Genomic DNA, 26,057 nt, shown 5'->3' with positions numbered 1-26,057 from the left:
TTTTTATTGAACTTATTCACGAGTTCAAAATCGAACACGAGCTTCATATCGAGCTTAATGTCGAGCTTGCTCACGAACTTCAAATGATGTTGTTCGCGAACATAAATGAGTCGAACGCATTGGTGTTCATATTTGTTTATTTAAGAATCGAATATTTAAATATTGTTCAAATTTATTTGCTTAGTTAATTAAACCATCACAAACAAATTTTAATTCTTCGAAGGTTTGGTTTGCTTGCAACCCTACCTATTTAGGTAAGCGGTATTGACGGTAGCGCATTAAGCCATGTCGGGCAACTGGGTTCGCTTCATTTCCTCCCCTCGTTTGCTCTACAGGCCGTCCATTCTATGAAACCCCAAAATCTCCTTTTTCTTCTATTCTTTCCTTCGATTTCGTTTATTTTTCCTTCTCTACCCGCGCACTATACTTCTCGGTTACGGCCATGGCGACCACTGAGGATGAAGGAGGAACCGGCGGCAAGTTCCGCAAGCGGCCTCTGCGGCGTGTTTCGTCCACTCCGTACGACAGGCCGCCGTTAGCGGCTCGTGGAATCTGCGTGCCACCATCGGAGAGTGAGGCTGGAGGGAGCCGGTGGTTTTCGAAGCTGGTTGATCCCACTTCGAGGGTTATCATCAGGAGTGCCTCTCGCCTTTTTTCTGTTTTCGGCAAGGGACTCGCCGCTCCTCCTGGTTTGTTTGGCTTCCGAATCCATGTTTTCTTTCTCTTTACATGTGTTGGTTTTTGTTTGAGGTTAGGGCTTGAGACTTTGGAGCGTTTAAATTAGTTATTGTTAATTTTTCTTGGGTTCTTGATGGCGCCGAGAAACGTGGTGATGAAATTGGGTTTTATTTTCATCGATTATATTAATGTGTCGTTCAAACTATGGGCGTAGCTCCACAGAAGCTTTCTTTCAACCAAAAAGTGACGATTAGGGAGGAGAAGCTGTAGTATCATCATCACGGTCACTTTCTTTTGGTTATTTCCCCTTGTTTCTTTGTTTCAAATGCTAAAATTTACTCTGAAAATACTCCAAAAATATTATCTTCAAGACTAATATGGAATATCTTCATCATGAAGTTATTCCTATAGTATGGTATATCATCATCATTAAGATATTCTTACATTTTTGTCATCATGAAGATGGTACATCATCATTATCATCATAACAATTATTTGAAATTAAATTCCGTAGATGAAGAAGTCCCTTTTTTAATAGTTTTTAAGGACTAAGTGCTCTAGTGAAACTGCATAAACATCGAAATTATTTGACTTGGTCTACTTATTAGCAGCCAACCACCATTGATTACTATTGTACGCTCCACTCATTTTATATACTCAATCAAACTGCCATTGATTACTATTGTACTCGTCATTCATCTTTTATACTTAGTCCAAAACTTAACTTTTTCATGGTTGAAGGGTACATGCCAAAGTTGATTGAGCTATAAGTGATTAATGTTGCCTTCACTCTTGTAAAAAACATATATCTTATTGAAGCCTTTATGCATGTTTGAAGTTTGCTTGTTTCTTTGAACTTAAAGGTTGCTTTGTTCACTTGCAGTATCATGTTATTATCTGATGTCAGCTATTTAGTTTAGTGATATCTTAAATAGCATACTTCTAAGGGACATTTTAATCCTGTTTTAGTTGTATCATATTATCCAATTAGATGACATAGATATCTAATATTTTAGACTATTCAATACCTAAGAAACTACACAACAAAGAAATATCATGATGATCATTAATTATTCTAAATAATATTATAATATTTAAATAAGATAGCTTCAAACCAAGCATGTTGCAGTTGATTTATAATAATTATTGGAATAATATTATTTTCATGATAATTTCTCTATCTGGATGGCTTTAAATAAACATGGCTGTGGCAAACCATGCAAAAGCTGCACCTATGCATAGATGGTTTAGTTAAATAGGACCTTACATTGCATAATTGCACAAGTTGTTCTTTCAATCTTGTTCTATATTATTGCTTATTTCTTTGCGAATATTTTCGTTTTATTTGTTACAACTTCTAAAAGTTGACATTACACTTAATAATAAATATTTGATATCTCCTTCCTTTAGTTTGCACAATCTTTGAATAATTGTCTTTGATGGGTTATGCAATCTATAATTCATAAACGATTATAGTTAGGTACTCGTGCTTGGTCCTTAAGATAAATAAGTATCTGGTTATTCTGTAAAAGGAGATATACAATTTTTATATGAGTATAAGATGGGAAAGTATGCTCGTAGCTTAGATTTTTTTGTATTGTTGCAAGTATCATGGAATGATATTGTTGCTCATTGCCATGTTCAAACTTAACATCTAATTTGATTCATATCATAGATGCTAATTTTTTCCTATGGTTATTCTATTTTTATTATACATTTTATATTGTTGTTGGTTTATTAACAATAATCTTTTACATGCAGGGGAAAATATCGATGTAATTGAAGAGGTTCCAGAAGTGGTTTGTTTCCATACTTTGATAATTTTAGTTATATTTTTTGTTTTTTTTTTATACTTTTTAAATGTATTTGTTCTTCAATTATAAATGAAGTTCATTTTAAATAGGAGTTTTTGATAGTTTATCTTTTGTAATATGGCTAATATTTGTTTTAATGGAACATGTTCAAAATGGGTTAAAAGAGGAGAAAATATTTGAATTTTGTGTATATTTCATTGGTGGCCTTTTCTCACTATTTATACAATATGATTTTAGGCTACTTTTGTAACTTCTATTTACGAAAATTCTAATAATATTGAATTGAAGGAAGATATTCTACAGGTTGGGCAAAATTATTTCTCTAAAAATCTGAGAGGGATTTCTTTCTCATGGAGAGGTCCACAGATTGCCAACTTTTTTGAAATGATCGACCATTAGATTTACAATCTCACAACTTGCATTCTTACAAGCTAGTTGCTAAAGATGCTAACACTCCTCAAATTGTAGGGTAATTATTCTCTATGCCTAATCTAGAGGTGATATTTTGAAATGCAGAGTTCAGTAGTTCTTTGGTTAGGATGTCGGTCAACTGATACATATGACTTATGCTTGCTTTTTGCTTGTCCAAGTGATTAGATTCTCACATAAGAAAGTGCAGTAACTTGTAGTAGACCTTCTATCGGTGGCAGATTACTGCGAGAGATTTGAGTACCTGGCAGTCGATTAGATCGACTATCAGAGACTATTTTAGAGGGTAATTTCATGAATGTACTCAAATCATAGATCAGAGCTGTAGTGAGAGTCATGAGACCTCGTAACTTGGGGGAGACAATGGAGCTGACACAACTAGTGAAGGATCAGAAGTACCAAGAGAGGGGAGCCAGGAGTAGCAGTTCATGTGGCTTTTACAGGATGACTACCACTCTTTTAGCACTCAAGGGACCTGCAACAAACAACATTCGTGAGACTCCTAGGGAGAAGCTAGCAGAAGGAGGAAGCTTGTCCAAGTGATTAGATTCTCACATAAGAAAGTGCAGTAACTTGTAGTAGACCTTCTATCGGTGGCAGATTACTGCGAGAGATTTGAGTACCTGGCAGTCGATTAGATCGACTATCAGAGACTATTTTAGAGGGTAATTTCATGAATGTACTCAAATCATAGATCAGAGCTGTAGTGAGAGTCATGAGACCTCGTAACTTGGGGGAGACAATGGAGCTGACACAACTAGTGAAGGATCAGAAGTACCAAGAGAGGGGAGCCAGGAGTAGCAGTTCATGTGGCTTTTACAGGATGACTACCACTCTTTTAGCACTCAAGGGACCTGCAACAGACAACATTTGTGAGACTCCTAGGGAGAAGCTAGTAGGAGAAAGTGGGGGGAACTTCAAAAGACTGACATAGAGAGAGGGTGAATTGACTATGCTTCAGATGTGATAAGAAGTATACTCCAGAGCACAGGTGTAGGTATCAAACTCTTCAGGTTCTCACCATTTGTGATGGCGAGAAAACTGAGGAGGGAGGTGTGAGTGAGGTAGAAAGAGAGATGGAGGACAAGCTGCATCTATATGTGGTAGAAGTCTCTCTGAATTCAGCAGTAGGATTCACTTCGAATCATAAAATGAAGGTGAAGGGGAAATAACAGATAGAGAGGTGGTGATGTTGATTGATAGTGGGACTACCCACAATTTCATCTCTAACTAGGTCGCAAACTAATTGGGGGTTAAATTGGTGGATACAAGATATCATGGAGTGAGGATGGGTACAAGGAAGGTGAAGACGGGCCATGGGATCTGTAGAGGTGTAGTTTTGACCATACAAGGGGTTCAAGTGGGGGAGGATTTTCTCTTGTTAATTTTAGGGAGCACTGATGTCATGCTGCGGATGAAGTGGCTGCAGACCTTGGGAGGGAGACACCAATTTCAACTGGGAGGCATTGACGATGGATTTGGTGGTGGAAGGGAGTAGTAGTGATAAGGGGTGATGCAGGGCTCTCCAAAGCCACGATATTACTTAAAACCATGGTGAGGAGCATACAAGAGGTGGGAGAAGATTATCTGGCGGGACGACACAGGTTGGAGGGGATCAAATTGAAGGAGGAAGGGGACGTTCCTTTTTTAGTGCATCCCTTGATTCTGCAATTCGGTAATGTTTTCCGCCACCTCAAGGATTGCCACCTCAGCGAGAACACGAGCATGATTTCTTCTTGAAGAAAATATTCTCACCTATCAGTGTTCATCTGTATCATTATCCTCAAATCCAAAAGGATGAGATCGAGAGATTAATCAGGGAGATGCTGGAGGCAGGGATCATTCGACCCAGTATCAGTCCATTTTTTAGTCCAGTGTTATTAGTTAAATGCTTCAGCAACATTTTCATTTGTTCTACCTTGAGGACAAGGTGACACTTTGGGAGGGTAGTATTGATAGACTAGCTAAATTTGATTGGAAGGGAATTAAGAAATTTTTTATTCAAGAGGGAGTTATTTAGGAAGGTTCTTAGTCAAAAGGAATTAATTATAAAATATTTCATAATTGAGTAGAGCATATATAGGGGCTGATTTAGAGGGGATTAATTAGAAAATGCTTCCTAATTGAAGATGACATATTTAGAGGCTGATTTGGGGGGATTAATTATGAAATATTTTATAATTGAAGAGGATAGATTTATGGGATGATTTAAGGGCTGATTTGGGAGGGAAATAATTAAGGAAATAGGAGGGAATTGTGGGAGGGCTGTTTTGGTGTTTGTTGTTTAATTGTTTGCTTTGAATAGGAAGAGAGGATTAGGGTTAGGGTTATGCAAATTATTGTGTTTGATTTCGTTCTTGGAGTTTAGTGGCTTGGGCTCTAGCGGTGTCTAGGGATTAGGATAGATCGATCATCCTCTTGAATTGATGATCAATTGTATCTCGCTATTTTCTTCCGTTAATTTGATTATTGCAATAAAAATTATTGTTTTTCCGTTCTTTTCATTGGATTTGTGGATTGTTCTCAGCTGTTTTTGCTTCTCTTGTGAGGGTTTACTTGAGATCTTCAAGTATTTCCCAACAAATTAGTACCAAAATCTTTATTTAAAACTAGTGGCATTTTCATCCAAGCTTTTTCTTCCTTTTCTGTATGTAGGAATGCATTTATGCATACAACTATTGTAAGGACCAGTTGAGGTTAACTATCGACGATAAAAGTATCCTAATGGTGTTTAACTTTGCGACTGGTGCTGATATTTGTCCATAATAAACTCCATAGGTCTAAATGTAACCATTTGCCAAAACTCTAGCTTTATATATTTTAAGTGCCCCATTTGCAATTGTACTGCATTGTGTCCACCCACTTAAATCCAATTAATTTGTTTTCTTTTATCAATTTCATCATTTCCCAAGCTTGGTTTTCATTTAAGTCTATCTTTTCCTCAAGCATGCCTTTTTTTTTTTTTCTATTTTTAATTCTAAAGTGTTTCTTGGATAGTTCTTGAAATCTTGATATTATTTATCTCATTGAGATAAGTTTTGGTTGGAGGATGAAAAAAGTGAAATAAAGTTGGCTATTGGACGTGGGGTGCATGTTTGGTTTTTTTTCCTTATGTAATAAGAAGGCTAATATCATGATAGGTTTGGGTTTCATGGGTAGGAATAATACCTTCACTCATGGTGATTGATCTTGTCTGGGTTTGGATGCCTGAGCATACTTTGATTCAATGCTAGATTCTTTTTTCTTTTTTAATATACTTATTGCAATCTTTTAGGTTCATTAGGTAATGCTATGTTGGAATTGATGTCTGAGGAGGTTATTTCTATCTGTAGGAAAGTATTGGATTGCTTGAGACTTTGTGTGTCTGTTGGGTAGTTGAGAGATCAAGTTTTGAGATAATAAAAGTTGTCTTCATTCTAAGGCTTCTTGTGAAGATAATCTTGGTCATGGAATCATTGATTTTCAACAAAAGTAACACCCCGGGGATTAATTTTTTGGAATATTGTGATGGTAATACGTACACCCTTTTCGGGTCGGCGAGATATTTAGATAAATGAGAACAATGTATGTGATTATTATTACTTGTGTCCAAATAATAAAGTTCTTGTTATTTGGTAATTGGTATGCTCAATCATCTTCTTCATGGATCAGTTTTGAAATAGGCAATGAGTAGGATAAAATACTTCGATACACTTTACGTTAAATGTAAGTTTTTGAATAGATAATACGTTCATGGCTAATTTTGGTATGTGGAGAAGAAATGACAATGGAATGAAAGGTGTCAGTTTTATCTATCCCTTTCCCGCAACAGCAGCAAGCGTTCCATCAACTACATTTTTTTATAGTTTTTTGGGCTGGGTATATTTGAAGAAAAGTTGATGTAAGGATTGTTCATGTGAAAAATTATATGTTTACTTTTTTGTTAGAATTATTAATTCATCTTCTCTCACTTGTTTCGGTAGTATTTTTTTTTTTAATTTTTTTTTAATTGATCATTGCAGTTTGACCTTTTGCATTTTATGCCTATGTGGATAATGTACTTGGTATAGTTACATGCCCAAGTTTTATGATTCTTTTCATATTAATTTTGTATTCCATTGTTACTTATTAATACATGATTTTATTATTTATGTTTGTGATATCCTTTCATCTCATTATTGACCATTTCTAATTGCTAAGTTACACTTTACTTCATAACATCCTTTTGATAAATTTGATAAGCTATTTCTAAGGTTTATGATTTGCCTTTAAGGTTGTTATCTATAGTATTTGTTACTTGCGTTTGTCATTTGCTCATGATAAATTAGCTCTTTCTGTACCATTTTAGCAATTAATTTTCGTACATGTTTACAAACATTTTTATGATCAGAGTTATCTATTATTTCTAATTTTCTATGTTGATTGAATAACTTACAGAAATCCTCGCCTGAATCAAGAGAGCAAGGTGAAAATCCCGTTGATGTAGGGCTCTTAATAAACTATGATGCAAGTGATAGATCTGAGAAAGAATTAATATCTGAGCAAGATCTAATTTCTAGCACTGATGCCTTTTTTGAACTCGAACAACTACTCAAGCAGAAAAGGTTTTCAAGGAAAGTATTTCTTATATTGTAACATTTAATGGTTAATAGTAATAACATTTATGAAATGATGTTTAAAAACTTTGCACGTGCTGGTTTGAGGACTTATTATAAGTATTGTTTTTTTTTTAAATTAATTTCTTTTTATGCCTTTTGTACTCAAAACACTAATTATATATGATTGTAGAAGTATTTCCCATATTTTACAACTTTTATTTTAATTAGAAATTCTTTTATTATTTTTTCTTGATTTAGATAGCATACGGAAAATGATCACCTTATTTAATGGGATGACATTACTTGTATAAAATGGATGTTTGGTAAAGCCTTAATGGAACATACTGAGAAATGGCTATAATAGAGAGTGAAAGTAGTATCTATTGAAAATAAAGTTGTTGAAAAATAACTTAAATGATTTTGGCACATGTGCAGTTTAGGGCAAAAATTTCATTTAAGTGTTAATGTGGTGGGTTTAAAGTAAAATTGGTAGACTAGCTTGACTAGAAGTTATGCAAAAAGGCACTTAGAATAAAATTAATATTTAGCACCTCATGTAGCAACCAACAAGAATGCTGGTAGGATGATTCATAATACTAATGCCAAATAGTTAGGAAAATTTTTATGATGATGATAATTACTTCCTATTCCTTCATTTCTTCCTGCCAACTCTTGATTTTCATCTTGTACTTTTTTAAAAAAAATCTAATAGTGTTTATAGTATTGTACAGGGCTGAAATTGATCACTTGGCAGATATACTGCATTCAAGAACTATTGAACCATCTACTTTACCATCAACAGACTACAAGAATAAGGGGAAGATAAATGAGGATTCTAGTATTAATTCAAGCTCATCACAACAAGCAATCAATCATGAAGAAAACGGAAAGCAGGAGGCAAATCCTTCATTATTGGAAGGTCAAATGGAGCAGTTGGTTAATCTACATGGAAATGTCACTTCTAGAGTGCATGTTAATGTGAGTAAACGTCTCTACTTGTTTCTCTATTTGTGTAACTTTTTTAACATGTTAGTCTGTCCTCTGTTTATTATGGGTTGAAGTCCTCATTATGTCATCGAGGATACCACATGTTCACTTGATATTGCTTAGAATTTTCTTTTGAAAACTTTCCCATATTTATCATTGTAGGTCCATACCGAGGTTCATAAAAAGTACTAATTATTCTCGCTTAAGTAAGATCTATGCTATTTTCCTCGTTGAAGATTATAACAAATGCAATATTTGGTTCTTTGGTAGGTTTATTAATCATTATTATCATGGGAGAGATTTCTATATTTGACCAGATCACATTTATATTACTATTAGTTGTGACATGGAGTCCTCTGTTGGGATGCGTCATAAGTCTTTTGATGCAGAGCACAACACAATTGCCATCTTTAGTGTCATGTTACAATATGTTTTATATTTATTTAATGCGATGAGGACATATTGGTTCTTTTTCGTCATGGTTACAATAGTTTTTATGTTGTTACCCTGCATTTGTATAATGGGGTTTAAGGTTGTATTAAGCATTACAACATTAAGAATGAATATTAATAAATATTGCTCGTCAGCCTTCCTCTCTACCTCCTTTCCACTTTCTATTTTCTCTCTTATATGATCTCTTCAGTTGAAGCATTCTTTTCTTTTTCTTATTCAATCTCCCATAGATTTCTTTTCTTCTTTTCATCTATGGTACCATCAAGTTCAAACACTTTCACATTTGCATTAGTCGATATCCGAGCCAAAGGAGCCCATTTTTATCATGCAAGTTAGTTTGAAAATCTCTTCTCTTTCTACCAATTTCTCACACCTATTTTTTTTCATATTATCACTCTATTAATATTTATTTCTATCCCTATACTTGGTTTTTATGCCAATATAAATGAAAATTAATCCATCACTTAATCGACCAGCTCTATTTTGTTGCATGCATTACACCATCTCCTTGAAATAGAATGAAAATTATTACCAAATTCTAAAATACTCAATTTCACATTGCTGTTGATTCTCTAGTGTGTATAAGTATTAGTCTAATTCTCTCTTTCCCTTTTTGTTTGCTCTAAACCACCCTCACCTTTTTTCCCTTTAGAAAGTATGAAAAAACAAAAGAAAATCTCATTCAAATCCTAATCTCAACCTTTTTAAATTCCTTACTTAATAATTGCGAATTCTCTCTCATACACCCCCATCACCCCAATCACTTCACCAAAATTTGTCTACCCATCATCGATACCCTTCTAAAATTTTCCTTCTCAAAATTAAGAATCAACACTTACTACAACAAAATCAAGCCTTTATCCCACTATGTGGGGTCAGCTACATGAATCATTTGTCTTCATTGTGTTATGTTAAGAGTCAAATTCTCATTTAAATCTATTAAAAAAACGTTATTTATAATATTTTTTATCAAGTCTTTTTAAGTCTACCTTTACCTTTTTTAACCTGAGCCAAATCTAATACATCTTCTCTTTTAACCCGATTATCGGAAGGTTAATGTTTTATGTAACCAAACCATCAAAAGGCGACTCTCTCTAATCTTATTTGCCATTGGAGCTACTCTAACCTTTTCACGTATATACTCATTTTGCATTATGTCTCTAAGGGTGAAGCCACTCATCCACATGAGCATCCTCATCTCTGCAACACTTAATTTTATGCTTCTCTTAATGGCCAACATTTTGCGTCATAAAGCATTGTAGGTCTCACCACCATCTTATAGAATTTTCCCAGAAGTTTGAGGGCTACTTTTCTATCACATAATAAGGCGGATATATTCATCCACTTCAACCATCCAATTTGAATTCTACTAATAATGTCCTCTTTTATTTCACTATCACTTTGAACAATAGACCCGAGATATCTAAAACGTGTACACTTAATGATTTCTAAATATTTCTCATACACACTTCACTCAATCCTTTTTACTGAAATTTACCCCACCCATCATCGATCCCTTTCTAAAATTTTCCTTCTCAAAATTACGAATTAAAAAAATTTCTCAATCATCAAAACTCAATCATGAATGAAGACCTATAGATTTCTAACACCTTGTTTAAAATAGCCACAAATGTTCTCTCATAAATTTTCTCAGTCCTAAACCTTGTTAGTCTGCGTGGAATCATATTGTGTCGATCAATCGGGTTGTACTGTTGCTTCAGACCTCAACTTAGTTTGTCGTGCTTGCTTTGGGGTTGGTGGGGTTGCTTGGCGACAAGACAACGTGGAACACTGCAGTGCTTTGGATCCCGGCACTGCGGTCCTATCAGGAAAACTAGAGATAGAGTGTTAAGCGTTGTGGCGCTCCAAACTGGCACTGCGATGCTACGAGGTTGGCTAGGCATCTTTTCTTTCTCATTTTTCTTAAGGATTGAGTCTCTTGGTGGTTGTATCGTATCTATTTATTTGTTCTTCTATAAGAATGGTGTAAGAGAGAAGGGAAACAAGGAGAGAGTGAGAGAGAAGAGGGTTCAATACCAATTATACCATATTTTCATAGTAGATTTCTTGGTGTGGATCTATTGTTTTTTCCTGGTTTTGAATTTTTTCCACATTAAATCCTTGTGTTCTTTTATTTCCATTGCTTTTACCTTTCTTGTTTGTTTTTCCGTGGTGTTTTACTTCCCACCTCCAACAAACCTACCATCATGGTTGGCCTGTAATTAAATAACCCTCACCCACTTTACTATGGCACTATCATTATGCAATTATGATAACCATGGGTAACTTTGAAAATGTTCCTTTTCACATAATAAGTATCCCGATTCCTATTATTAACATATTTATTATGATGCCTATGTTTACATTATCCTTTAGTTGAATAGAAACTTACGCGGACGAGTCTTGTACTTTATTTGCAAGATAGTTCTATCAATACAATTGAATATAGTGATTACATACATGTATAAACATCCAATCATCATTTATATGATTATGCAATAACTCACCAATCTCCTCTTGTTGATCTAGAACCACCTATCATCTCTCTAGTAGAAAAAATAAATACTAAGATGTCCTCAAACCACAAGCCTTTCCTGTTAAACTAGCCCCCATCAATCCACTAACTTGTATTTGCCTTTCAAAATTTGTCTCAAAAGGTTCTATATAGAGACATATAGAATCATGCTGACATCACTGTTGGCTCACTTAAGAATGCAACTTTGTTCATTTATTTCATTTATCTGTTGCTTTCCTTAACAATTCGAAGCTCTAATCCTTTGTTGTTATTGTTGTTGGACCATGAAACAAGCAACTGCAATATGATGCATCTTTTCTAATATTCTATATCTTTACAGTGCATGACATCGACATTATTATCACTCAACGTTATATCATGGTCATTGGCTTTGCGTTGTTGATAGGGCTCATATAGGTTAATGGTGTCTATCACATAGTTTTAGAACATGACCATTATGTCTCAATGAGATATCTTCTTTTACCCTTTATGAAGAGAAAGTGTATTTGTGCAAAATAACATATTGGACTCATTCATGGATCCAATTTCATAAATTATTATATAATGTACTGCTTAAGTTCTAACTTATAATTCGGTTTTGTATTCTTTTTTACTTATTATACGGCATTGATTCTATCATAAGACTCGAGCAATCTAGTCAATTTTTCCTTCTATGTGATCTATATTAAGATGGCTGCATTTTTTTTTTAGTCTTTTGCTCCTTTTAGTGCTGTTGGTGGTTGATTGATCCAACTCTTATGATCTCTCTTTTTTTCTCAATACATCTCTTTTTCCAAGTAGAAGATTTCATTCAACACCCTTTGTTTTTTTTTCTCAGGCATGTAGGGTTATGATAATTGTTTTATTCCAACACAACCACTATTATTGTAGCTGTATGTGCATTTTATTACTGTTGTCAGTATGTGATTGTTATTATTTGTTGAAGATAAGTACTAGTTTTAGTTTTTTTCATAGTCATTAATGACATTACATGGGACCGGGCGATGTTATTATTTGTATCGTATAATACACTTTTCTTGATTTTCTTATGCTAGGGAGGCTTGCTGTTTTTTGTGTTTGTTAGGTGTAGACCTGTCAATTTCGGGTCACGGGTCGGGTTCGGGTCGAACCCGGAATTGACCCGGCACTATTCGGGTTCGGGTCAACCCGACCCGTTTTCACAAACGGGTTATTTTTCCGGACCCGCACCCGACCCGCTTCGGGTTTGGGTCAACCCGACCCGACCTGCTTCGGTTTGGTTTTTCGAGTTCCCGCGCGGTGCAGAGGTGGCGGTGCAGCGGCGGCGGCAGAGGTGTAGCGGCGGCTGCAGCGGTGCAGCGGCCCGATGCAAGCTGCGATGTGGGCGAACGAATTTTTTTTAGGATTTCTAGTTTGGTTTTGTTTATAAGGTTCCTAATCGTTGCTTTGCAGATGCCTATCTTGTGTTTGCCTAAAGATTCTAATCATGGAGATGAAGTGTACTTTTTAATCGCCAATTTTTTAATATTTTTGTTTGTTTTATTTAGACATGCGTTGTCATGAAAATGCTCATTTACATGAATTGAAAAAGTTGCTAGCTTGCTTAGTTATAGAATTAAGTTTTTGTTTTAAGGACAAGAAATTGAAATTGTCATATAGGTTAAATTTCTAGTTTCTTATATTTCTTGTGTTATAATGGTTATATATAGATGGAGCAGTGTTATTTTGTTAAAATCTCATCTTTTTGTGCTTGTGGCCATATGATGGTATACAGGTACCTGAGGAAGGTTTTGACTCACCAATAGAAATTGCTAGAGCATATTTGGGTTCTAAGCCTAGAAGAGCAACTCCATCTACTGTTGGTTCTCAAAGTCAAATATGTCAAAGCAATGAAGTTTTCCCATTGAGTTTGCGGTTTGAAAATAAATTGTCAGATTCTGCAATTGCTTCCAAATCTGTTGCATGTTTTCCTATAACTCCCACGGATTCAGCAAATGAATGGATGACTCGAAAACCACGAGGCAGATCAGCATTATACAAACTGTCACGCTCTCCCTATTGTAAACCCTTTGTGATTACTAATCCCAGGGTGTGTGCCTGTTCCAAGTTGATGGCTTAATTTCAGAGGTTAACATGGAATACTCCTAGAACTATCATTGGCTTAACTTCCCACATGATGTATGAGTTGCTTTTATTTCAGGAATATACTCCTTACAAGGACTACAATGTTGGTCCAACGACGTCAGTAGAATGGACTCCCTCACTATCAAGTATCAGGCATTGTGGTCATGGACAAGTAGGCCTTTCTTCTTCTCAATATTCTATCCTTTTTTTTTCTGTCTTTGATGTCAATAGATGTTTTTTTCCTTGAATGTGATCATGTCCATCGATCTATCTTTTAATTAAACTAACTTGATTTGTCATTTAAATAACCCTTGTTTTTTTTGGCCTAGACATTTTTTGGTCCTTGCATGGTAATATTAAGATTGTCAAAAGTAATTTGAAGTTCTCACTATCTTTTCAAATTGAACTAATATTCTAGGAATGAATAAATATTATAATTTGTAAATCATATTATCATGAAGATCTTAGTTTGTTTATCCTAGCATTGTTTGTAACTTATGAGTTTAACTAGAGTGTAGAAGAAAATTTGATAATTAAGTTGTACTAAATTAGTGACAGTTTCATAATTTGGCTTGAAGATCCAACTTCAGCTTGTGTTTTTTTTGTTCAAATGACATCAGTGAGGCTTCAGATCTTGCTGGTAAAGCTCTTGGCCAATGTTTCACGGCTAATACCTTGTATATCCAGGTTCAAATATGCAAATACTCATTGCAATTTCGCCACCTTGCTTTCAAATTGTGTTAGGCGTCAGAGTAAACATGCGGTGCAATGCTTCATTTGGTAAAGCATTACTGGTGCTTGAACTATTTTTGTGATATGGCGGTTCCAAAAGGAACCGCCTATTGAGGTGGTTCCTTCTGAACCGCCTCAGCTTGGCCCCTCCTGGGCCGGCAATTGTATACAAAAGGAGGCAAAACCGCCTCATTTCTTGTCCAAATTAGATTACCGCATAGGGGTGGGGTCCATAGATTTGAATTTGTTTGAAAATTATTTTTAGGAAAGATTTGAGGAGGTGGAAAAGTCTTTAAATAGGAGAGGTAAGGGGAAGGGAAGGGCATGCTTGTATTGTTTGTTCTCTTGGGGTTTCTTGGCGTTTGGGCTCTAGACTCTTGTCCAGAGATTTGGGAGAGACGATCCTCCTCTCGAATTGAGGATCACTTGTATCTTGCTTTCGTATTGTTTTTGCTTTGTTTCCCTTATTGTAATCTATCGTTTTGGGGCTGATTTCGCCCAGATTTTTACTTACTTCTCGCTGTTTTGTCTCCAACTAGTGATAGGTTTGCTTGCGAACTCAAGTATTCCCTTAGGGTTGCTTGCGAACTCAAGTATTTCCTATCATTTTGCTGTTCTGTTGCGAAAGAATCCATTCCTTGCAACTCAAATTTAGCTGATTTCATGGGCACAAAACAAATATGAATCGTATGAAGAAAATTATGTACCTCTTATCCATCTTTCTTCTGTCCATGATAGAAATACATGATAGTAGAAGGTTTCTGTATAATTATTGGTATGTTGCTTTAATAAGATATGATAGCTGTGCCGAATGACATGATGGTAAATTTTCTTTGACGTTGGCATGAATGGAACGCAACTAGAGTCCATGTTTTTGGTGCTATTAAGGTTTATTTTCTGTTCTTTACCAGTCATATTAAATGCCAACTTTCTGCAAACTGAACTACTGAAGTTTGACTGTTTATGAGCTACAGTCATTTAATGCTTTGGTTCTTCTATATAAGTGATAGTGCCATGATTTAGCTTAATGATTCATAACATCTTTATTGTTGTGTCTCACTGGAGTTCGTCATTCCCATGCCCATCTTTTGCTTGACCCTTAGGTTACCTTGCTTCTAGAGGCGACTTGTTCTTAGGTTGAGAAGTCAATGGGTTTTTGATTTGGCTATGTTAAAGACCAGTTGCTGCAATTGTGTTGGCTTAATTTGCTTATTTGATTAATGGTTTCCTTTCCTTTATGTGACCAAATATCACAGTTATACTTCTATTCATTGGCCATTACTATCCTTTTGTCACCCTCAAAGTTTGTTTTGAAAATAATAATAAGGATTTATTGTGACATTTTAATCTTTGATAATTTCCATTTGTAATTCCTATCTCATATGAGAAAGATTGTGAGGTGATACTAGGTTGACAACCAGACATAGAACTCACATTAATATTAAAGAAATGTACAAATTTGGTTTTTGCTAGTGCTAGGGCATTCTCCAAATTTGATGAGCCGTAATCTAACCCTATTATGATGAGACATTACTGCTAAATGTGGCTTAACTTGATTGTTACGATAAGTAAGCAAATGCTTATCTGGTTTAAATATATTAGATTTACAGGTGATTAGAGTTAGTGATATGGTGATTGTTATTAAGATAACTATTGATTATGTTTCATGAATGCGGTTGCTCTCCTACTATGATTGGACTCGAGATAAACTCATCTTCTTCATCCTAGATTTCCCTTCTTATCAAAATCAGAAAGGTCATCAACATTGACCACTAGTTGTCGTTGACTAGGTGTCCAAGCATATTCACCTTTAAATCCCAAATTATTAAACATTTGATCAAGCTTTTCTTTCATTTCGGGATCAATTTTGTGACACCTAAATTTTTTTTAAAATGGAAATACCTACATTCCAAGTAAAAAAATTAATTTGAACTTGTTTTCCAAACAATCCTATTAAAATTGCTTTAGTAGTAAAGCAAAGCGATGTGACTCATTCGACTGCCTTAAAATAAAATTCTGATTTAGATTTTATGATTTAGTTCAACTATGTCGCATAACTGAGGCCTCAACGTTTGCTTTTCCTTTTTTGATTTATCTTAGTCATTGAGTCTTTGCTCATTAGTTTTTTATCTTCTTCTGTTGGACCTTGTCCTTGGTGGTCTCCTCTTTATGTACCCCTACCTTTTTATTCGTTCTTGCTATCGGGGGTAGATGTTTATCGCGCACAAGTTTTTTTTAGAATACTTTTTTTGCATCATCTTCAGCCTTCTTAGTGCCATCTTCACTTTATCTTGCTTCACACTTCCTCCTCTTGGTCTCTATTTTGTCACCCAATATGAATATATATATATTTTAATTTTTATGTATTCTTTCGTTGCTTTATTATTTATATCTTTAATTTTTTTTTATTTATATGTTTGATTATTTTTTAGCTTTCATATTATTTAGTAATAATTCACATTTAATGTTTTGTTATATATTTTTTAAAATTATTATTTAATTGTTTTTAAATTTGGTTAATATATGTATACATGATCTACAAGTGAGGAGTGCTCTAGTTAGTAAAAGGGACATTTTGCACAATAGCAACAAGCCTTTATCCCACTATGTTTGGTCAGCTATATGAATCCTTTTTTTTATATTAAGAGTCAAATTCTCATTTAAATCTAGTAAAAAAAGTTGTTTTAGTACTTTATGATCAAGTTTTTTTAGGTCTACCTCTACCTTTTTTAATATAGGTTAAATCTAATACATCTACTATCCTAACAGGGTCATCAGATGGCCGACATTTTAAGTGATCAAACCATCTAAGGAAACTTGCTCTAATCTTGTCTAACACTGGATTTATTCCTACCTTTTCACGTGTATACTCGTTTCACTGGGCCACTTTGCACATTGAAGCAAAATGGAACTCTTGCGTATCTTATTGCCCTTAGCACTTTGAAAACACTTATTCAATTCGGATATCATTAAGTTAATAAACAAAAATTACAAAATATAACCTCCAATCTCTCCTTCCACAAAACCATCGAACAGGGCGATAGCCTTTTTTCTTGAATCCCAACTTTATCTAATAGGCCCTCGCTTGAGATCGGCTCATAACATTGAGACATCCTTTAAATGGTCCCATTTGATCTTGATTGTGTCATAAGTATTTCCCTCCTTATGCTACCCTAAAAAATTTTTATTACAGTTTGACACTCACTGCTTAAATGGGTTATTGGATGATTCATAAGCTCGATCTACCAGGCATCTACTACTTGGGAGGTGGATGATTCATAAGCTCGATCTTCCAGGCATCTACTACTTGGAGGGGGATATCATTTTTGGTTTTTCCATGATAAAATCAGAGTAATCATAAGATGCATGGCAAAAATAAAAGAAGTGAACCACATTCCATGCATATTATATTTGCTTCGAAATAGAACATTAAACATGTTGAGCAAATTCACAATCGGGGTTCTTCAAATTGAAACATTAGCATTTTTGCAACACAATAAAATTCACAGCCTCTGTTCTTCAGTGAAACATGAACATGAACATGAACATGTTTATTTCTCTAATTTGCTGTTCGCCTAACATCATGGCAGCTATCATAGTTTCTCGTAAACATGTATTACAACAACCTACCATTAATCATGATATGAAATGCTTGGTTATAATGTAATGCCTAAATGACAAATGATTCTAATGAAATATTCATTATAATAAAATATTGTTTACAAATAAAATAATTTATTTAAACTACTTTTTGTTTTACAACTCATACAGTTTCTCTAAATAGGAAAAAGCTGATAGGAAACACTTATAAGATCTCAAGTAACTCCTATCAATCTTTGGAAAACAGCGAGAATTCTCCTAAATAATCTACACAAAACTAGGAAAACTGTAGATAATTTGTATTCTTTGGTGAAAGTGAAATGGAAAATATCAAGATACAATTGATTCTTTATTCGAGAGGAGGATCTATCTCTCACAATTCTCTAGACGCTGCTAGATCCCAAAACGTAAGAGAGAGCTCAAATTTCAGCCAAATTCAATATGCCCTAAGCCTAGGAAAACCAACTATTTAATGAATACAATCCAAAAGGAAATCTCTAAACAATTCCTACATTCAAAATTCTCTCCTAAACTCCTAAAATCTTCATAATATGCTCTTTTGGACTATGCAGTTTGATCAACATGAGTAGGAGGCATAACTTCTCCTCTGTTACTCGCAAGCCGGCCCCGCCGGTCCAGTGGATTGGTTTTAACAATACTCCCCTCCCAAAGACCCATCTTGTCCGCAAGGTGGAAAGACGACACCCTCCTCCATTCCCTGATCATCACGAACTATAAGAACCTGAAGATTTTGGTCCTTACACCTGTGCCTTGGCATATACCTCTCTTCACATCTGAAATAGAGCCCCTCCGCCCTCTTCTCATGTAATTTTGTTTATGTGAGCTTCTTGAAGTTGTCCCTAGGTTTTCCTCCTACAGTGATGAACCCAAATTTTTGATCACAAAGAAAGAACTTTTCTAAGTAATAGAAAAGACACAAAAGGACACAAAATAGGATCAAAACAAACTTCACTTATATAAAATGAAAGACTTACAACTCTTAAAATTAAAACGACTTACAAACAAAAACACCTAAAGAAGCTTTCATCTATTAGAAAAAGGATACATGTGAGGTGGCACTTGCGGAGAGACGAAAGAGGTTAGAAGCCAAGACGAAGGGTGGAAAGAACTCGCAAGACTTTCCTAGAGGAGATGAGAAGGAGAATGGAACAAGCTTGCAAGCTTTTCCAACAAAACCCGCAGGTTTTACATTTCCAAAATTCACATTTTCACTTACTTAAAACAGCCACAAACATCACTATTTATAGGCAAAAAAGAAGGAATACAAACAGTCACCTAAAAGCAATATTTAAATCTATTAAAATAGGGAAATAGAAGGCCATAAGTCACCAAGAAGAAGGCCAAAAGACAGCAGGAATTCTGCAGGAAAATTGCATAGAAAACAGAGAAAAACTCTTGGAATTCCCCCCAAACAGCCACCAAATAGCAGCCTTCATTTGGTGCAGAAAACAGGGACAAAAAGGCCACGGAAACCCAAGCAAACAGCCACGGGAAAGCAGCCAGCAGGAGGCCCGAACAGCCAGCACAACAACCCCCATTCGGGACAGGAAACAAGGGGCCAAGCACGGGAAAACCAGCAGCCATCCACGGGAACCAAAGGGTCAAGCCACGGGAACCAAGGAACCATCTACGGGAACCAAAGAGCCATCCACGGGAGCCAAAGAGATAACAAATGGGGGAATGAACCTCAATTTATAAGCTAAAAAAGGCTCTCTACTAGACATTAATGAGCTGATATCTAGTCGAGGAAAGCATTTATGAGCTTGAAACATAAGAAGAGGCTCATTAATGAGATGATTCAAGTAGAACTTATAAAATTTTCAACTCAACTTGTTTTGACCCATTCCTTGCCTACATCATACAGTCTTTTCCTTTGAAGTCTCCCAAAAAATATCTGGTGTTGGCTTCTTGGATGCCAATAAGGTAGTGATCATCATATACAAGCCTTTTGAGCTTTTGCCACCCGTTCTTCTCTCTAGATTCCTCCGATTCTCCACCAATTGAGCTAGCTTTATACACAGTTTAAAATTGCGCAATACAAGGCTCGCCTTTGCACAATTCCAGTAAAAAATGCCTTGATGCTTACGGCTCGAGTTTTTTTATGAGGCTTGCGCCTCAACTTGGTTGAGGCCCGTCTCGCCTCACTGGCATGAGGCTTACGCCTCACGCTTTATATATTAAAATTTACATAAATCTTGAAGTAAATGCCCGACATTGGACTCTTTAGGAGAGGAGGAAGGGGAGAGAGCAGTTCATCATAATGATGATTCAAATGAATAACCCCTTAGTGATGACAGTGTTTATGACTTATGAGTTCTTATGTGATATGTCATTGCTATTTATCTTTGGAAATTGGAATTATATGTTAATGAAATGAATGCTGGGATTTGGGAAAGATAGAATTTTGAGTTGAATTATATTTCATGTTGTCTTATTATTAGGATATTTTGATTTCACTTCATATCTTATGTCTTTATGATGTTTTATATTATTCACTCATTAGTATATAAAAAATTTATCATTTTATGTTTACGCAATCTTTTGATTTTGAGGCTTACGCCTCAAAACGCCTTGAGGCTTACGCCTCGCCTCACAAATGAAAAACGCCTCAATAACCGAATATGCAATTTTAAACATTGGTTTTATAGTCTCTCCCAAGTCACGAGGCTACATCACTCTAACCGCTGCACATATCTTTGGTTTCAATCCCTTCATACAGTTTTTTTCCAGCACAGTATCTGGAAGCCGATCTAGTCGACTAGCGTGGTACTCAAATTTGACTTTTGACCTTTGAAAGTTGAGTGTGGAGATCTTAAATTTACGATTTCAACTATTCAATCTCCCCTTCAAGACGTTCTTTCAAAGCATCCACTTTCTTGGCCGCCATCGATACCCGGATTTTTGTTGGACTAAAAAATTGGATCTCGACCCCAAAAACAGCAAAACAACCCATATTTGAACAAAATTCAGCCTCCGTAATTCACAAAAAACAGCCCAAAACAGTCTCAAAAAATGCTATGATACCAATTTGATAGGAAACACTTATAGTTCTCAAGTAACTCATATCAATCTTTGGAAAACAGCTAGAATTCTCCACAGAAATCCACACAAAAGTAAGAAAATGGTAGATAATTTGTATTCAAAGTGAAATGGAAAATACCAAGATACAATTGATCATCTATTTGAGAGGAGGATCTATCTCTCCCAATTCTATTGATGCCGCTAGAGCCCAAAAAGCTTAGGGAGATCTTAAATTTCAGCCAGAATCAAGATGCCATAACCCTATGAAAACCAACTATTTAATGCATACAAAACAAAATGAAGTCTCTAAACAATTCCTACATTCAGATTTCCCTCCTAAAATCTTTCTAATATGCTCTTTTGGACTATGTGGTTTGATCGACACGAGCTGGAGGTGGAACTTCTTTGCCTCTATTACACGCAAGCCGGTCTCATATGAACAGGTTGGATCGGTCTAACAAAAGCAGAGGAAAAAAAAAGTATAAAACAACTACCTAGCACAGAGATTGAATAAAAGAGTGAAGAAAAACTCAAAGAACAACCAATAGAGAAGCATGCCATCTCAAAATAAGGAAATATATAAAGGAAATCTACAAAAAATGCCATAGCAAAATCTTATATTAACCTTAAGAAAAAATTGGAATCAAGCCTTTTGTTTTTATATTTTGAAATCTATCATTCAAGATCACAAAAAATGGAGCTTGGTTGTCGTGTCATGGAAATCCCCTCTCCATTGTGCCTTCCCTCATCAATCGAGAGAACCCATAGAGCACAATTGGAGAGCACAATTGGAGAATGTTATTAACATTGTAGTAAATAGTATAACCACATTTGCAATTAATTCAAATATAAATGCCTAAAACATTGATTGGAAGTGTTAATGTATTCATATGTATTTATTTGTGCTATGCATGCTAAACAGTACTTTAGGCAAAGTTGACTTTTAAGTGAGCCTCAATCTTTTAGGCAAATTCACAACCCTCCTTTTACATGATATTTTTGGCTTTTTAAGAAGCTATGCATGCTAAACAGTACTGTAGGCAAGCTGTGTTATATTATCCTATCAAGCTTTCTACTGCTGTGAATTATTTAAATTGAATATGTGTTTGTTTTTGAGTTGCATATTTGGATATCCTTTGGATAGTATAAACCATTTTCCCCCCTCATATTTTATAAGGTTTTTAAAAGAGTATACTTTTTGGATTTTTGTACCAACATAGTTTATTTTTAACATTTTTAACATCTTGAGATAGAGGAAAATGAGCACGTGATGACCATGATGCAATATGATTAGTGTGACTGCACATTTATAAGGTTTTTAATAGATAGTATAATTTTTGGATTTTTGTATCAACATAGTTTATTTTTTTTCCATTTTTAACACTTTGATATAATAGAAAATGATCACGGGATGAGTATGATGCAATATGATTAGTGCGATTGCACATTTAGTATCCATGAAATATGATTGGCCAGACATTGATTTTTAATAGTTTTTTGAGCGCTGTAGTGGTGAGGTTTCCCGTATTTTATCCTGGAGGTCCTAGGTTTGAGTCTTAGAAAACAGCCACTTTTCATATGTAGGGACTAAAGCCTTGTACTTCAACCCCTTCCTAGACTTTTTTTTTTTCTTTAACCCCTTCCTAGACCATGTATTGTAGGAGCTCCATACATTAGGTATGTACTTTAATGATTTATTGGTACTTTTAATCCTTTATTTAATTATCATCTAGAATATTTTTTGATTAACTTAGCTTTGTAAGTGTTCGATCCCTTTTTTTGGGTTCAATCTTATCTCAGAAGATACTTATTTCATCTTCTTTTAAGATCAATCATTTTGTCTTTTTCTTAGAAGCAATATATACTTAATTTTTACTGTATGGATTTTATACTTGTGATAAATATCAATTATCAGGCATTGAAACGGGGTCGCTCAGATAGGGATGCAGGATACTTTGATGATGATGCACGTAGGGTCCGCCAGAAGTTTTGTTTGAATGATTTAAATTTGTCAACTCATGGAGATACTTCATCAACATTTTTTCTTGGTCGGGAAGACAAACATGGCATCGATTTAAAGGGCTTAGACAATCTAGATGATAGAATGCCCTCTACAAGTATTATCCATCATGTTCCTTCTGAGTCCATGGAGATGGCTAAAAAGATATTGCATCAACTTGATAAACTAAAGCCTTCCCCACAAAATAAATCTGAAAAGAAAGTTATTGTTGGAAATGCATCATTCTCCAAGTCATCTTTCAGCGCATTGCGTGATGTTTCTTTAAAAATCAAGGCCAGCAATGATTCAACTAAGTTACTGAATGTTCGAGGCAGCAGATTTTTGGAAGAGCCTAGCAGGTCTAACTTAGCCAGAATCTCAAGTTTTGCTTCTCATAATAAAGATACGGCTGAAGGGGAAGCCTCACTAATGCCTAATATCTCAGGAGCTGAGGTAGCCTCAGTTACCAAGCATAATAGTATGAAGTCCATGGATTCAAACAGTAATGGATTTACCTTGCTTTCTATGCAAAAGGAACCAACCACCGTACAGGTAGATTAACACTAGATTAAGTTATACCCCTGTTGAATACACAACTTTGTTTGGTCACCATGTATCATACCTATTTAAATTTCATATCCAATTAATTTTTAATGGATCTCTGTATAACAGTACAATTAATACATGTTTTGTAGGGTGCTCCAGATGATAAAGTTGAGCCCACAAAAGCAGGGCATGATATTCTTGTTTATGGAAAAGAACCATGGGAGAAGTCCCCCGAACATTCCCTTGGATATGTGCCTACTTCAGGATTGATGCATACTGATACTAAAGCCGTTGATAAAGCTTACACTGAAAGGAATGTCAGTTGTAACTTCCTTGCTGAACGTACATCCAACACATTGTCGAAACCACTTTTATCTTCTACTATCGCAACTAATTTGGCTGATGGTGCTACTCCAAAGATGGAAGACTCTGCTTCTCCATTAAAAATTGGTTCAAAAGTCTTTACATATAGTTCAACTAAGCCTATAAGCACGGGAATTAGTGCAAGGTTAGATTTCTAAATAGACTTAGGAGTCTTCTTTTAGTATTTTATTGTGCTTCAGATATGAGGAGATGCTTCTCCTTTTTTTTCCCTTCCATTTTAAATAGATGACGTTTGCGAATGACGAATTCAACTGTTAATATGTTTCTTAAATATATAGACTGAATGCTGGAAGTTTGTCAGCTGTATCTTCAAGCACTGGCAATGGAGCACCTAAATTCCAATTTGGGTCTGGCAATTCAACAAGCTATTCCTTTACAGGTCCTTATTTAGTTAGTATGTACGCTTGCTTGATCTGGAAGGTAGTTTTCTAACAAATGGTTTGATCACTGTAGGTGTGTCAGCTGTATCTTCAAGCACGGGCATTGGAGTCCGTAGTCCAGTACCTTTATCCGTATATCCACATTCAGAAGGTTTCGTTTGATTTGGTCAATTCTTTTATGTCTAGCAAGTTTCGTTTGGGACAACTTTCTTGATGCTTCTTAAAGCAGCTTTCTAATTAAAAAAATTAATTGTACTAGAACTCTACTTTAAGTAGCAGCGAGAAAGCTGTCCCAAATGAAGCCTAAGTCTACCACCGTGATAACTTTACTATTGTCAATTACAGGCGGTGGTTCTCTGTCAACTCCAGCTGTCTTTCCAATATCAGCAAATGAAGCTTTTGGAGTCAGCTCTTCATCCACATCAGGTGGATCAAGCTTACAGTTTGCTAGTAATAGTTACCAGAATACTGCCAGAAACTTTTTTGCAGTAGCGGGATCATCTTGTGGAACTCAGGGAATTTCCTCTGGAAATGGAGTTACTAATTTTTCACATAAATCTATAGCTCAGTTTGGCGCTTTGGATTCACAAGCAGTATCTGATGTCAAAACATTTACTTCATGTTTCTCTTCTTCGTCTGGTAATTCCTTCTCATCAACAGTCACTGGTAGCTTCTCTACATCTAGTTCCACATTCTTGTTGTCATCCTCGTCCAGTACTTCTATGGGTTCTACGCCTTCTGGGTTTTCATTTGGAATGCCAGCTAATGCTTCAGGCATTTTGCCATTTGTATCGTCAAGGTCGATAATGGCGCTTGAATCAACTGGGACGACAGCCTCAGTAGCCCCTCTTTCTCCTGTTTTTGGTCTAGCCACTTCTACCTTGGGTTTTGGGGCAGGATCTCTTTCAAATGATCAGATGATTGTTCTTGATAGCAGGGCTGGTAGCAATCTCCAGAGAGCTCCCATGGCTCCAACACTGGGCCAAGGCCAACCAACCTTTCTCCAGTCAGTTCCTTCTGGAGCTCAAATATTTCAGTTTGGATCCTACCAGAATAACTCTGCTCGTTAAAATTCTTCTCCATTTCAAACATCTTTTCTTTGGACAGCTGAGGCGGTGAAAGTTCTGAACAGAAATTCGTCAGCTAGGCGAGTCAAGGTCCAGAGAAAGTATTAAATTATCTTTTGTTGCAGAAACTCCATTTCTGTGAATTGTCTTAATAGTGTATCTTGGCTAAGTGTTTTCATGCCAGAGGTAAAAGTCATTTCTCTTTTAATGTAATGCCTAGGTTGATTCAGGGGCTAATTGGCCTTTATAGTTGCTGAGAAGTTGATTTTGGTAGGAGAGAAATGCTTCAGGAAAATTCAGAATTCTGAAGCTAAAGTCCAATGGAGAGAAGAGGGGAAATTAATTTGAAAATTCAAATTAATTTCCAAAGGAGGGGGGGGGGGGGAAGCTATGGGGGAAATAAACAAAAATCTGATTTTAATTCAGATTCCAAGTAAGGGCTGCAGCTTTAATTTTAATTTCAGATTTGAAATTTGAAATTAGAGAAAGAGAGGGAGGGGAATTAAAGAGGCATTTAAGTAGTAATTAAGTGGGGATTGGAGAGAGGCAAGAGGAGGAGGTGGCCGGCCCATGGGGAGTTGAGAGAGCACTCAGATCCATGACGTAGCCTCTCTAGAGAAAATCATGGAATTATCAAATCTGTCATTTAATTCTCAGGTTTGCTGTTACAGGAGGATTTTCTTAATAATTTGCTTCTAGAAACATTGGAATTATTCCATTAATTGAGAAGGAATAAAACAGGCAACTTTCC

The 26,057-nt window shown here is 35.6% G+C and overlaps 1 protein-coding gene across 1 annotated transcript; it reads left to right on the top strand.

Annotated features, from left to right (window-relative positions):
- The first annotated feature begins 265 nt into the window (after positions 1-265).
- On the top strand, positions 266-25,569 carry LOC110108184 (nuclear pore complex protein NUP1). The gene is made up of 11 exons (XM_020838715.2): positions 266-689; positions 2,440-2,477; positions 7,338-7,513; positions 8,230-8,476; positions 13,207-13,521; positions 13,633-13,728; positions 22,846-23,481; positions 23,625-23,983; positions 24,138-24,238; positions 24,313-24,390; positions 24,585-25,569. The coding sequence occupies exons 1-11, from the start codon at positions 443-445 to the stop codon at positions 25,307-25,309; spliced, it is 3,018 nt and encodes a 1,005-aa protein (XP_020694374.2). The 5' UTR covers positions 266-442; the 3' UTR covers positions 25,310-25,569.
- The last annotated feature ends 488 nt before the right edge of the window (positions 25,570-26,057 follow it).

The sequence above is a fragment of the Dendrobium catenatum genome, unplaced genomic scaffold (assembly GCF_001605985.2).
Source record: "Dendrobium catenatum unplaced genomic scaffold, ASM160598v2 fragScaff_scaffold_1574, whole genome shotgun sequence".
Lineage (NCBI taxonomy): Eukaryota > Viridiplantae > Streptophyta > Magnoliopsida > Asparagales > Orchidaceae > Dendrobium > Dendrobium catenatum.
This window is presented reverse-complemented; position numbering and strand designations above follow the sequence as displayed.